This window comes from Saccopteryx bilineata, chromosome 8 (genome assembly GCF_036850765.1).
Source record: "Saccopteryx bilineata isolate mSacBil1 chromosome 8, mSacBil1_pri_phased_curated, whole genome shotgun sequence".
Classification (NCBI taxonomy): Eukaryota; Metazoa; Chordata; class Mammalia; order Chiroptera; family Emballonuridae; genus Saccopteryx; species Saccopteryx bilineata.
Genome location: NC_089497.1, coordinates 49,470,968 through 49,486,108, shown reverse-complemented (window position 1 = coordinate 49,486,108; position 15,141 = coordinate 49,470,968). Strand labels below are relative to the sequence as shown.

Here is a 15,141-nt window from a genome sequence, read left to right as displayed (position 1 = left end):
CCACGCTCAAGCTGGTGAGCCTGCTCTCAAGGTGGAGAGCTTGTGCTCAAGCCAGTGACCTTGGGATTTTGAACCTGGTTCTTCTGTGTCCCAGGTTGACTCTCTATCCACTCTGCCACCTGGTCGGGTGAAGTATAGTAATCTTTTAATTTCTGCTAAGATGGTTAAGTAGTTTTTTTACTAGATGTACTTGAAGGTGAGAGGATTGGTCTTTGTCCGTATCCAATCAGTTTCAAATTAAGACTCCTCAAGAGTCTCTTTTCAGTTGATAGCATCTATAAGACCTGTCTATCTCTCTACTTTTAGTATTTTTGCAGAATTGTCTCATTTGCACATTTTCTTATGTGCAAAGCATGATTCTAAGATAGCTATTCCAAAGTATATAGCAGTTGAGGTTAAAGAGATAAATCCCAGAGTTGGGGTGGATAGCTTTCATAGCTGCTTCTCTCTCTCTCTCTTTTTTTTTTTTTTTTTTTTTTTTTGGTGACAGAGTCAGAGAGGGACAGATAGGAACAGACAGACAGGAAGGGAGAGAGATGAGAAGCATCAATTCTTTGTTGCAGCACCTTAGTTGTTCATTGATTGCTTTCTCATATGTGCCTTGACGGGGGGGGGGGGGGTGTTGCTACAGCAGACTGAGTGACCCCTTGCTCGAGCCAGCGACCTTGGGCTCAAGTGGTGAGCTATTCTCAACCAGATGAGCCCGCACTCAAACCTGGGTCCTCCGCATCCCAGTTTGATGCTCTATTCACTGTGCCACTGCCTGGTCAGGCTCATAGCTGATTATTGAGGCTGTGAATCTATTTCTCTGAGATTTAACTTTCTTTTAGAAATGCAGCCTCAGAGGAGACAATAGGGGAAAGTCATTACATAGGTAATCTTAGATTGTTTAACTTCTCTTATCGGAGTAAGTACAAAGCTGTGATTACTGTTTTTGTTACCGAAATATGGTTATATTGTAGAAAAGCATAAGTTTTTATTATATCCCAGACAGCTTTTGTTTTCAATTAAAATTGTGGAGTACAACAGTCGTTTTAAAAAGCTATTAATCTATCTTAATTAAGCTTTGTTTTTGTGAATTAGGCCTGTGAAGTTTTACAAGCAATTTGTTCAGTAGAATTGTTAATTCATATTTCTTGATTATTTTTTCTTTTTTTTTTTTGCCATCTGGTTTAACTTGGGTGATGTAGGGAAGAGTCAGACTGTTTGAAATTACTTCTGCTTTTTATTTTTGGGGGGACAATTGGATTATAAGAAAATGTATTCAGTACTTTGGATTTTAATCTTTATGATGATTTAGAAGTCAGCTTGGATTAAATTAGTTTTTTAGCAAGGATATTTAAGGTTTATTTTACTCACAAGTGAGATGTGAACGGAGCATTTGAGAGCTTTTTATGTGTTGGCTTGTGCTTGGGTTTGTGTACATTTAAAGCATATGTGTGATACTGTTTTAAGTTATGATGGTATTGACAAGATTTGAGTTATTTTTTCTATATGGTATGCTGGATTTGTGCTAACTAAATCATACCTATTAGGGTATATTACTTTGGAACTAAAGACATATACAATATGTTATATAGCTGGCCAAATGTAATATAGTGTGGCTATTGACTTTTGATTATATTAATAGCTCTGTGAACTTAAATGGCTTTAAATATTGGTTGTAATATGCCACAAATATTATTCATTTATCTTGAAGTTTTATATCTGGTAGGGGAAAAACACTCAAACCATTGAAAAGTTAGATTATATTTTTGATCTTTGTATATATGAGGTATAAATGAATACTTCATAATCTTGATTTGCTATTTATAGTTAAATATTACATTAGTTTCTCTTTTAGGTTAGTATGAGTTCAGATAGCATCTCAAAAATGAAATTGATAAAGTAGTAGAAGATAAAAGGAAAAATGTGTAGCTTAATCATTGTGTATGGACTGATATTAGTACAGTACTGAGAATTGGTTTTAGAATGTCAGGGAAGATAGAAAGAAGCACAAGTCACTAAAGTCTGTGTGTATTCTTAAATCAATAAAAGAACAGTTTAAAGTTCTAAAATCCAGTGCTAGGTAGCATAGAATGGTTTAGAATAGTTAAGAATTCAGAGAAAAAGATAATAGTGAAGTACGCCTGGTCAGGTAGGAAGTGGTTCTTGAGCTTGAATTGGAGTCCTTGAATTGTTTTTGAATCAGGAGAAAGGAAGGCAAACGGTATGGAGAGGGCCATGAGTAGGCAGAGACCCCAGGGCCAGTGAGCTACTTATGACTGAGGCTAAGTTCAGAGTAAGTTTGATTTGCTTTTAAGATTTTCTATTTTTACCCCCCAATTAACATTCTTTCCCCTTTCCTTTTCTTCACCTGATCTTTCTCTGAGAGGCATTCTGTTGTTCTTAAAAAGAAATAAGACATAGAGAACCAAAAAACTTCAAAAGCCTTACCTTTCTAGAAGCAAAATTATTGAATATAGTTAGCATATTTAGACATTGTCAGCTTCACATATTTTATTTTCAAGTAAAGTAAGGAATCTTTGAGGAAATAACTAGAGCCTTTAAAGTTGGACAGATAAGATTCAAACACTGGTAGGATCCACCTTTCTTCCCATTATGTTTAATATGGGAACAGTTCTACAAACTTCATGGTGGTATTGTTTCCAATGGAGTCACATGTATAAAGCATGGTGCCTGATCTTTGGAATGACTAAATAAATATTGGTTAAAAAATACTTAAATTGAAAAAAAAATACTTAAATTGAAACAAATAGTTGAAGTAATTCTATGTGATAAACTTAAAATACACATTTAAATGTAGCTTGTGGCCAAGTGTACAGTTTAATTTGTGTACTTTGGCAATTTTCTCTATTTAATTCTTTACAGTTCTCATTTGTTTTATATATACCTTTTTTCTTTTAGGAGACAAGGATGGCAGTAAGGTGACCACAGTGGTAGCAACTCCTGGGCAGGGTCCAGACAGGCCACAAGAAGTCAGCTATACAGACACTAAAGTGATTGGAAATGGCTCATTTGGTGTGGTATATCAAGCCAAACTTTGTGATTCAGGAGAACTGGTTGCCATCAAGAAAGTATTGCAGGACAAGAGATTTAAGGTAAGACCTTCAGTATTTCATGTATTTTGTTGCTATCAGTACATATAAGTGATTGTGTTTTCCAGTTGTCGCTTTTTGGTTCAGATTTCGTTTATTGTGCATATTTTTGTTCAGCTCAACTACTTACTATAGTGACTTTGTTTTGTATTGTAAAGTTTACTGAACATTGCAATATTACACTGCTCACAAAAATTAGGAGATATTTTATCGCTTCATATTCATTTTGAAATATCCTCTAATTTTTGTGAACAGTATATTTTTGAGCCACTGCTATGACTGATTATTTAAAATACTGTGAAATGTAAATTAAAATATCCTAATTTATAGTTTTAAAAAGTTACCTTTCCGTGCCTTGGCTCTCACTGGTATAAGAGACTAGAGAAACACTGCCTGTAGAAAAGGATCATTTGGTATTTTTGACTATGCTTCTTCCTTTCTTAAACAATTTTCTTTGAATCTGTGATTCAACACTACTGTCACTACCCCACCACGACCAATACGACATAAGTGACCTTTCTTATGTCTCCTAATGTCTCTCTTTCATCTGCCCCTAGAAACCACCAATTGCCACACTTCATTTATTTTTGTTTCTTACACAATTTCTTTAGGGGATCCTATGCATGGTTGTTTGGAGGTCATCTCTGTGTTAGAGTACAGTGGAGAAAAGTCAGGAGACCTGGGCTTATATAGTCAAGGTTCTGCCATTAATGAGCCATACAGTTCTGTTCCTTTCTCCTTTCTCTACTTTTCCCACCACTGCAGACTGAGAGTTTCCTCTGGGCTAGGAACTATGTCAATATTAAGGGATATAAAAATAAGTAAGGTGACCTGTGGTGGCGCAGTGGATGAAGCGTCGACCTGGAATGCTGAGGTCGCTGGTTCAAACCCCTGGGCTCACCAAGTCAAGGCACTTACAAAAAATAAGTAAGAGGTGATCACTACTCTGAAATGGCACACAGGCTAGTGCAGGGGTCCCCAAACTACGGGCCCGCAGGCCGCATGCAGCCCCCTGAGGCCATTTATCCAGCCCCCACTGCACTTCCGGAAGGGGCACCTCTTTCATTGGTGGTCAGTGAGAGGAGCACTGTATGTGGCAGCGCTGCAAAGCACGGAGCTGCTCACGTACAGTACTACTTCTGGTGACGTGGAACACACGTGTCATGGCTCTGGAAGTGCGTCATATCACTTGTTACAGCTAGCAGTGACAAATATGGAACCGGACATTGCCATCTCATGAGCCAAAAGCAGGTCCATAGTTCCCATTGAAATACTGGTCAGTTTGTTGATTTATATTTACTTGTTCTTTATTTTAAATATTGTATTTGTTCCCGTTTTGTTTTTTTACTTTAAAATAAGATATTTGCAGTGTGCATAGAGATTTGTTCATAGTTTTTTTTTTATAGTCCGGCCCTCCAATGGTCTGAGGGACAGTGAACTGGCCCCCTGTGTAAGAAGTTTGGGGACCCCTGGTCTAGTGTATGTATGCTTTAAAATGTCTAAAACATTCTAAAGTGGTTTTTATTTTTTTAGAAAAACATCTACAGTTTTTGTCATCAGTTCTCACTGTCCCAATAACTAGCCCCATGTTGCAAAATGCCCGAGGGGTCTTGGTATCTGAATGTTGCATTATTATCTCAAATTGGTAAGGCTTCTTTTACAACCAGAACTTAACTTTTAAGGTACAATAGAAATCATTTCTATTGGTTCCCATTCCTTTTTCCTTTTTCCTTTTTCCTTCTAATGGCTATATCATTCACTTTGTCATTTAGAATCTTCTGTTCCCTAAAACCTCCCATTCTCTCATACATTATATCTAATCATTATCAAACTTGGCTGAATTTTTTTTTTTTCTCTCACTGCCTTGTTGATCTATCCCTTCTTTTCTTTTCTCATCACTACTATTCTGTTCAGGCCTTTGTCGTTATTTGGTTTAACCTTTCATAAGACTCTACCTCTGATATTCTCACTTCTAATCCCTTCTATATACCAACACTAGAATAATCCCACAGTTCAATTTAGTCATGTTGTTCCTCCTACATAAAAATCTAATGTGGTTGCTCATAGTCTAGAAAATAAAGCCTGCCCAGTTCAAGTGTGTATTCAGGAGCTTCTATATAGCCTTGCCTAATCTCCAAATACTCAGCTTTCCAACTTTTCTGTGTTGTGGCTTTAATTGAGATTCCCATTATCTTCTCCTATAACTCCCATTCTTCTTCAGTCTAAATCCTGCTGGTATGTAAAGACCTATGTCAGAATCTTTATGAAATTCCCCAGAGAATTTTAGCCAGTCATATGGATTTTGCTATTTCAAAGTCCTTGAACACTAGAAAATTTCAAATTTTTTTCATGACAAGGACTCTGTTTTTATTATGTGTGTTTCTTAAATACCCACATGCTCAATGCTTTTAAGGGTTAGTAATTGATGATAGCAAATACCACCCAATACTTATGGTAATGACCTACTAAGGTTTTTATATGAGTAGTTTTATTTGAGACTTACTCTAATATTAGCACTGTGAGATTGGTACTGTTATTATTTGGATTAGGCAAACTATACACAAAGAGATTATGAATGAACTTGTCCAGGGTCACACAGTTAGAATGTGGATAAAGGGGCAAGTATTTGAATCCAAGCAATCTGACTCCAGAGTGCTTTATTACATTTTATCATTGTTATACCAATCTCATATATTCTGTTCAGAGGATTTGAGGTAATTGTTCTTTGTCTTGCTGCTTTTCTTCAGTTTTAATTTTTTCCTCTAACATAGTTAGTTATTCATTTGAAATACAGTTGGTTCATCTGTTTCTGTATGTATCTATCCATTCTTAGAACTTTACCCCTACCTTTTTTATTTTTAAAAAAAATCTGTGAAATAGTAACCTAGTTCCAAAAGTCAGGAATACACATATGTATTTCCCTTTTATTCCTTTTTTCTTGTTTCTACTCACTCCCTATAGATGGCCAAATTCATTTTGTTTTAGTCTATTTCTTTCTAGGTTTCTTTTGCGCAAATGAACAGTTAAGTGTAATTTCTTGGTTTCTTTCCTATACGACAGATAGGTAATAAATTAGAGATACTCTTTTGTTCTTTGCTTTTTCTCTTAACTATACTTCTTGGGAATCATTGCATATCAATTCAAAGGTTTTCCTCATCCTTTTACATATGTACTTTTAAGTTAGATGTATATTTTCAGTGTAGATTAAGAGAAGTAGTACAGCTGAATCAAAAAGTAAACACTTGTAGTTTTGTTTGATATTGCTAGATTCCTCCCCATAAGGATTATACCAGTTTGCATTCTCTCCTGTAATAGGAGTGAGTGCCTATTTCCCCACATCTCTGACAACATGCATTGCTTTACTTTTCAATTTTTTGCCAATATGATAGGTAATAAATGATATCTCATTGTTTTAATTTACATTCTTATTGTGAATGTAGTTTAACATCTTTTCATCGGTTCAATGTCCATTTCATTTGTTATGATGTATGTGAATTGTCCTTTTTTTGAGCCCATTTTTAAAATGGATACTTGGCCTTTTTTCCTCTTAACTCTGAAGAGTTTATTATGGAGTTAGTCTTTATCTTTGATTTATATAGTATTTTTACTTTATGTATTCTATTTCTATGCTACATAAAAGTCCTTTCCCCCTGGCCTGACCTGTGGTGGCGCAGTGGATAAAGTGTCGACCTGGAAATGCTGAGGTCGCCGGTTCAAAACCCTGGGCTTGCCTGGTCAAGGCACATATGGGAGTTGATGCTTCCAGCTCCTCCCCCCTTCTCTCTCTCTGTCTCTCCTCTCCTCTCCTCTCTCTCTCTCTCTCTCTCTCTCTCTCTCTCTCTCTCTCCCCCTCTCCTCTCTAAAATGAATTAAAAAAAAAAAGTCCTTTCCCCTAACGTAGTCAAAGTTATTGTTCTCTTATCATATCTGGATTTTGATTTATGGTTAGAAAGTCTTTTCCCTATAAAGCTTTACATTATAGAAAGGCTTTACTCAGAGAGAAATTCATCCTTATTTTCTTATAGTAGTTGTAAGATTTCACTCTTTATATTTAGATCCCTGATTTATTTGAAATTTATTCCTATTTATGAGGTCTACTTCTATGTATGGTGTGAATTATTGATCTAATTTTTATCCTTTCTAAATCATTGTTTCAGCACAATTTTTTAAAGGTCTTTTTTTTTTAGCATTGATTTAAGATGCTGTTTTTATTATATGCTAAATTTCTACATGTGCTTGGTCCATTTCAGGACTCCCCATTCTGTTTCAATAGGTTGTTTGTATATTCCTATGAGGGTACCACACTGTTTAAATTGTAGAATTTTATAGTATGTTTTTTTGTTTGGCAGGGCTTAATCCACCCTAGTAACTTTTTTTTAATCTTTTTTTTAGCTGTTTGTTTTTTTTTTTGTATTTTACCGAAGCTGGAAACGGGGAGAGACAGTCAGACAGACTCCCGCATGCGCCCAACTGGGATCCACCCGGCACGCCCACCAGGGGCGACGCTCTGCCCACCAGGGGGCGATGCTCTGCCCCTCACGGGCGTCGCTCTGCCGCGACCAGAGCCACTCTAGCGCCTGGGGCAGAGGCCAAGGAGCCATCCCCAGCGCCCGGGCCATCTTTGCTCCAATGGAGCCTTGGCTGCAGGAGGGGAAGAGAGAGACAGAGAGGAAGGAGGGGGGGGTGGAGAAGCAAATGGGCACTTCTCCTATGTGCCCTGGCCGGGAGTCGAACCTGGGTCCCCCGCACGCCAGGCCGACGCTCTACTGCTGAGCCAATTGGCCAGGGCCTTACCTGTTTTTTTTGATGCTTATTTTTCCATATGAACTTTGGTATCATTATGGCTAACTTCTTAAAAAAACTTGTTGATTTTCTTTCCCTTTTTTTTTTTTTTTTTTTTTGCAAGAAGGGGGGCAAACTGGGACAGGCAGATAGGAAGGGGGAGAGATGAGAAGCATCTATTTGTTGCAGCACCTTTCTTCTTCATTGATTGCTTTCTCATATGAGCCTTGACTGGGAGCTCCAGCCAAGCCAGCGACCTTGGGCTTCAAGCCAGCGACCTTTGGGCTCAAGCCAGTGACCATGGGGTCATGTCCATGATTGCACGCCTCAAGCCTGAGACCCTGCTCTCAAGCTGGATGAGCCCGCACTCAAGCCGGCGACCTCAGGGCTTTGAACCTGGGTCCTCAGCATCCCAGGCTAACGCTCTATCCACTGTTCTACTGCCTGGTCAGCTACTTGTTGATATTTTAAATTGAAATTTCATTAACTTTATAAATTAGTGAGAACAAACCTATTTGTGATACTTAATTATGTTATTCAGGAATAAGTGGTATCTTTCCATTTGTTCATGTTAACTTTTGTATCTTTCACGAGTATTATATCTGCTTTTGATATGGTGTGTTGTTTATTTCTGAGTATTTTATTGCTATTGTATAGTTTTGTTTTTGTTTTTCTTCTACCTGCTGAAAAGTGGCAAGCTGCCTTATAGCCAAACCTAGTTCTTTCCACTGTATCATCCATCTTTTAAGTATTCTTTGTTTTCCTTGCTAAATGTTAACTGTTTCCAAAAAAATGTTTTGATAGAGTGACCAATTAATTTCTTTTGATTATTATAAAATAGTAAACATTTTTTGACTACTTAAAATTCTGTAAGTTTAGGATTGCATTAAATAATTATATATTTCCAGAAAAAGGTTGGAATAGATTCTTCTCCTTGCCCAATTAAATAAACTAACTTGCTGAATCTGCTAGTGTCAGTGAGAGTTAATTTGTTTTGGTGAAAAAATAAAAAATAAGAAGAGAGAGAATGATCAGAGATAAAAAAAAACCCACAAAAAACTCAAGAGGGATTATCTGTACATCAGTAATCTTGTAAACTATATATCTAAGACACTGAGATATGTGTATGTTTTTATGAAATTTCTCTGATAAGCTTAATTTCATTAGTGCTTTACTTACAACTTGAATGCCTTTTTTTCCCTCTGTCACTCATCATACTGTGGCAAATTACTTCAGATTAAACTACCTCACTTGGTCAATTTGAAAGTCCCTGTGATAGGAAATGCTAGTATGATGTTGGTAGGGGTGAAGTCCAGTTAGGTACCTTATGTGGGAGACCTTTGATATTAGAACAGGGGGAAGGTGAATCAATCCCAAAAGCTACCTACTGATTGATGGTTGCTGAGACTGGCTTTTCCAATTTGAAAATCAACAAGTCACATTTTTAATTAATTAGTGATCTTAGCTTCATTAACTATTAATTTCACTTCTCCTTTGAACTAAGTCGTAAGTTTCAGGTCTCCTTGTTTTCATTTGTGTGATTGGAATATGGGGGTGGAGATGTTAAGTGTCACTGTTTAGTTGTGGATGGAGAGTGAATAGAGCTTTTTTTTTAAAATATACCTTTTTATACTTTACAGTTCATTCGTTTTACTATAGTCACAGAGTTTTAGTTGTACACAGAGTATCACTACTATTTCTTTCCAGAATATTTTCATCACCTTAAAAGAAACTCTACTTATTAATAGTCCCTTTCCTCCCTCCCCCCAGGCCTTGGCAACTGCTAATCTACATTCTATCTCTGTGGATTTGCCCATTCTGGACAATTCATATAAATGAAATCATAATATTTGAATTTTTTATGTTTGACTTCTTTCACTTAGAATAATGTTTTTAAGGTTCATCCATTGTACTGTGTCTCAGTACTTGAGTCCTTTCATTGTTTGGATATGCAAATTTTGTTTATGTGTTTATCAATTGATGAATATTTGAGATCTTTGGCTATTTTGAATTATGTTGCTCTGAACATTTGCATACAAATTTTTGTGAGGACTTTTACTCCCCCAGTTCTCTATATACCTGTAAGTGTGGTAGGTTATATGGTGACTTCGTGATTTACATTTTGAAGAAGTGTTAACTTGTTTTCCAAAGCAACTGTGTGCCATTGTATAAACCCATAAGCAACGAATCAGCATTATCACAACATTGCCAATACTAGATATTATCTGTTTTTTTATTATACCTGTCTTAGAGTGAAGTGGTATCTTGTTTTGATTTGCATTTCTTGATGACTAATGAGGTTGAGCATCTTTTTATATGTTTATTTTCAATTTGCATGTGTTCTTTGGAGAAATGTCTGTTGAATTCCTTTGTCCACTAAAATATTTGTGAATTAATTTTTAATTTTTTTTGACAGAGAAAGAGTCAGAGAGAGGGACAGATAAGGACAGACAGACAGAAAGGGAGAGAGATGAAAAGTATCAGTTCTTTGTTGCGGCACCTTAGTTATTCATTGATTGTGTTCTCTTATGTGCCTTGGAGGGGAGGGGAGAGTGTAGGGGGGCTACAGCAGAGCAAGTGACCCCTTGCTCAAGCCAGTGACCTTTGGGCTTAAGGTAGCGACCATGAGGCCATGTCTAGGATCCCACACTCAAGCCAGCAACACCGCACACATGCTGGTGAGCCTGCACTCAAGACAGCTTCCACAGAATTTTGAACCTGGATCCTCGCATCCCAGTCCAATGCTCTATCCACTGCGCCACTGCTTGGTCAGGCAAAATATTTTTCCTTTTTTATTTTTTTGTGACAGTGACAGAGATGGAAGGAGGGACAGATAGGGACAGACAGACAGGAAGGGAGAGAGATGAGAAGCATCAATTCTTTGCTGCAACACCTTAGTTGTTCATTGATTGCTTTCTCATGTGTGCCTAGAATGTGTCTAGATTGATTTCTTTCCTTGTGGCTCTCTAGTTGTTTCAGCACTATTTTTTTTTTTTTTTTGGTAAAATATGGAACACTTCACAAATTTGCAGGCAATTCTTATACAGGGGCCTTGCTAATCTTCCCTGTATTGTTCCAAGTTTAGTATACTATGTGCTGCCGAAGCAAGCACCAGCACGGTTTGTTGAAAAGATTGTCCTTTTTCCATCGCAGTACCTTTGTTCCTTTAAAGTTCAGTTGTCTATCTCTAGGCACTCTTTTCTGTCCCAGTGATGTATTTTTTTTTGTTTTTTGTGTTTCTCTCTGATATATTGTCTTCTTTTATTGTGGCTTTATAATAAGTCTTCTTTTTGGTATTTTTTCGAAATTAGAAGCGGGGAGGCAGTCAGACAGACTCCTGCATGCGCCAACTGGGATCCACCCAGCATGTCCACCAGGCGGCGATGCTCTTCCCATCTAGGTCTTTGCTTTGCTGTGGCCTGAGCCATTCTAGAGCCTGAGGCAGAGACCATGAAGCCATCCTCAGCACTGTGGCCACTCTGCTCCAATGGAGCCTTTGGCTGAGGGAGGGGAAGAAAGAGAGAGGAAGGAGAGGGAGAAGGGTGGAGAAGCAGATGGGTGCTTCTCCTGTGTGCCTTGCCTGGGAATTGAACCCGGGACTTCCACACGCCGAGCCAACTGGCCAGGGCCTTTTTATTTTATTTTTTTAAAATCATGTGAGAGGCAGGGTGGCGGAGAGACAGACTCCCACATGCACCCCAACTAGGATCCACTTGGCAACCTCCATCAGGGGCTGATGTTCTGCCTATCTGGGGCCACTGCTCCAGCAATCGAGCTATTTTAGCATCTGATGCAAGGCCATGGAGCCATCCTTGGTGCCTGGGGCCAACTTGCTCATTTGAGCCATGGCTATGGGAGGGGTGGAGAAGCAGATGGTCACTTCTCCTGTGTACCCTGACTGGGAATTGAACCCAGGACTTCCACACACCAGGTCAATGCTCGACCGCTGAGCCAACTGGCCAGGACCTTATAGTAAGTTTTAAAGTTGGTGTCAGTCCTTTGATCACTCTTCAATATTGTATTGACTATTTTATATCCATAAAATAAATTGCTGGGATTTTGATTGCATTGAATCTGTAGGTCAAGTTAGGAAGGACTAGCTTCTCGACAGTATTGAGTCCTCCTGTCTATGTACGTGAAATATGTTTTTATTTATTTAGATCTTTGATTTCTTCAGATTCATAGTTTTCTTCAAGTAAATCTTGTGTGTATTTTGATTTACACCTAAGTATTTTACTTGGGGAAGGTGCTAATGTAAATTGTATTGTTTTTCATTTCAAATTCCAATTGTTAATTGCTGGTTTATAAGAAAACACTTGACATTTGTACCTTAATCTTGTATCCTGCAACCTTGTTCTAATCACTTGTTTCAGAAGGTTATTTTTGTTGTTGTTGATTCCTTGAGATTTTTTTTTTACAATTTATATCATCTGTGAACAAAAGTAGTTTTATTTCTCCTTCTTTCCAAATCTGTATACCTTTTACATCTTTTTTATGTTTTTTTGTCATATTACATCCAATACAGTGTTGAACAGAAGTGATGTAAAGAGTTGGGTTTTTTTTGCTTTGTTCCTGATCTCAGCAGGAAAACATCTAGTTTCTGCCCATAAAGCCTAATGTTAGCTGTAGATTTAATCAATTTGAGGATGTATTGCTCTATGTCTAGTTTGCTGAGTGTTTTTATTATGAGAGGATGTTGAATTTTGTCATACTTTTTCTATATCTATTGATACGATTAGATAATTTTTTGTTTAGTCCGTTGATTTGATGGGTTATAGTAATTCTTTTTGAATATTGAAGCAGCCTTGCATACCTGAAATACATCCCACTTGGTTATGGTATATAATTCTTTTTATACATTTCTGGATTCAATTTTTTAAATATTTCATTATGGGTTTTTGCATCTATGTTCATGAGAAATATTGGTCTTTAGGTTTTCTTACTTGTAATGTGGTCTAGTTTTGGTGTTAGGGTAGTGCTGGCATCATAAAATGAGTTAGGAAATATTCCCTCTGCTTCTGTCTTCTGGAAAAGACTAAAGAATTGATACCATTTCCTCCTTAAATGTTTAGTGGAATTCATCACTGAAGCCAATTGGCTGTGGTGCTTTGGGAAGATGATTATTACTCATTCAAAATTTTAGTAGATATAGGCCTATTCAGATTATTTATTTCTTGTATGTATTCTGGTAGATTGTGTCTTTCAAGGAATGTGTCCATTTAATCTATGTTGTCAAATTTGTGGGTACAGCCTGACAAGTGGTGGCACAGTATATAAAGCATTGATTGAACCTGAATGCTGAGGTCGCCAGTTTGAAACACCAAAGTTACTGGCTCTAAGCGTTGGCTTGTCAGCATGGGGTCTCTGCCTTGAACAGGGGATCATCCACATGACCCCAAAGCTTGCCAGCTTGAATCCAATGGTTGTTGGCCTGAAGCCCAATGTCGCTGGCTTGAGCCCAATGTCACTGGCTTGAGCAAGGGCTCACTGGCTCTGCTGTAGCTCCCCAGTCAAGGCACATGTGAGAACGCAATCAATGAACAACTAAAGATTCACAAGGAAGAAATGATACTTCTCATCTCTCTCCCTTCCTGTCTGTCTGTCCGTCCGTCCCTATCTGTCCCTCTCTCTGTGTGTGTCCCCCCATAAAAGAAGGGCCTCTACTATAGAATGAATACTCTTTATCTTCTTTTAAAAATCTGGGAATGTATTTATATTTTCTTTTGTGTTTGAAGAAATAATTTTTCTGTATGTAGCATTCTTGGTTGACAGTTTCTTTCTTTTAGCATTTTGAATAATTCTTAATTGCCTTTTGGCCTCAATCTGATAATTAGTCAGCTGTTAATTGTATTGTTTTTCTCATGTATGTGATACATCATTTTTAAAATTTTATTATTTTTAAAGATTTTATTGATTTTACAAAGAGAGGAGAGGAGAGGAGAGGGGTGAAGTGAGAAGTATCAGCTCATAATTGCTTCACTTGAGTTATTCATTGCTTGCTTCTTGCTTGTGTCTTGACCAGGCAAGCCCAGGGTTTTGAACTGGTGACCTCAGTATTTTAGGTCCATGCTCTATCCACTGTGCCACCCATAGGCCAGGCTGACAAATCATTTTTTTGCTGTTGCTTTCATGATTTTTTCCTTGTGGCTTCAATTCAAATGTGATATGCCTAAATATAACTCTTTTTGTGTTTATCTTTTTTGAGATTCATTAAGCTGTATGGTTTGGTAAATTAGTGTTTTTGATCAAATTTTAGAAGTCATCAGCAAGTATTTTTTCAAATATTTTTTTCTCCTTTTTCCTCTTTTTATCCGACACTACCTTTACACATACGTTGGTTAGATGTGATCCTGTCCTTCAGCGAGTCTGAGAGGCCGTTTATTTTTCTATAGTCTTTTTTCTCTCTGTTCTTTCAGTTCTTATATTTCTCTATTTTCAAGTTTACAGATTTTATTTAAAATGCCATCTCAAATTTTAAGTTTATAGTGAATCTTTTACTTCTGTTATACTTCTCAACTTAAATATTTCCAGGTTTTAAAAGTTAATATTTCTTTATGAATTTTCTTACTTATAATTGTCATCCTATTTTTCTTTAAGCCTTTGAACATAATTATATTTATTCTATATTTTAAAATTTTAGTAATACAACTGGCATATAATGTGTAAGTTTAAGGTGTACAACATATTGATTTGATATACTTTTATATTGCAAAAATTTTTTTTATTATTGTTTGATTTTTGTATGTGCTCTGACCAGGCATCAACTCTCAACCTTGACATATTGGGACGATTCTCTAGCCAACTCAGCTATCTGGCCAGGGCAGTGTGTCACATCTCATAATCACTCTTTCTTTTTTGTGAGAATTTTCAAATATATAATAGTCACTGTACTATTTATGAGATCCTCAGAACTTATTCGTGTTATAGCTGAAAGTGTGTACACTGACCAACATCTTATCTCTTTTCCTACACTGTCAGCTAGCTCCTGGTAACTATCCTTCTAGTTTGTATGAGTTCACCATTTTTAGATTCAACAGAGAAGTGGTATCATATCATACAGTATTTGTTTTTCTCTGTCTGACTTACACTTCACTTAGTGTAATACCTTCAAAATCTATCCACATTGTTGCAAATGGCAAGATGTACTTGATTCTCATAGCTGAATCTCTCTCTCTCCCTCTCTCTCACATGCAAATACATGCACAGAGTCATGTGCCACATAATGACCTTTTGATCAATGAGGGACCATATATATGATGGT

General features: G+C 37.1%; 1 protein-coding gene and 1 non-coding gene across 5 annotated transcripts in view; one reads left to right on the top strand and one right to left on the bottom strand.

Moving 5' to 3' along the window:
• Positions 1-15,141, top strand: part of GSK3B (glycogen synthase kinase 3 beta) — a 218,908-nt gene that overhangs the window by 77,219 nt on the left and 126,548 nt on the right. For all 4 annotated transcript variants that reach the window (XM_066241852.1, XM_066241851.1, XM_066241850.1 and 1 more), the window contains one exon: positions 2,908-3,101. In XM_066241852.1, coding sequence (XP_066097949.1) covers positions 2,908-3,101 — 194 coding nt within the window. The remainder of the gene's footprint in view (positions 1-2,907; positions 3,102-15,141) is intronic.
• Positions 10,883-10,992, bottom strand: LOC136312353 (U6 spliceosomal RNA). Its single transcript, XR_010726950.1, has one exon. It is a non-coding gene; the product is annotated as a U6 spliceosomal RNA (small nuclear RNA).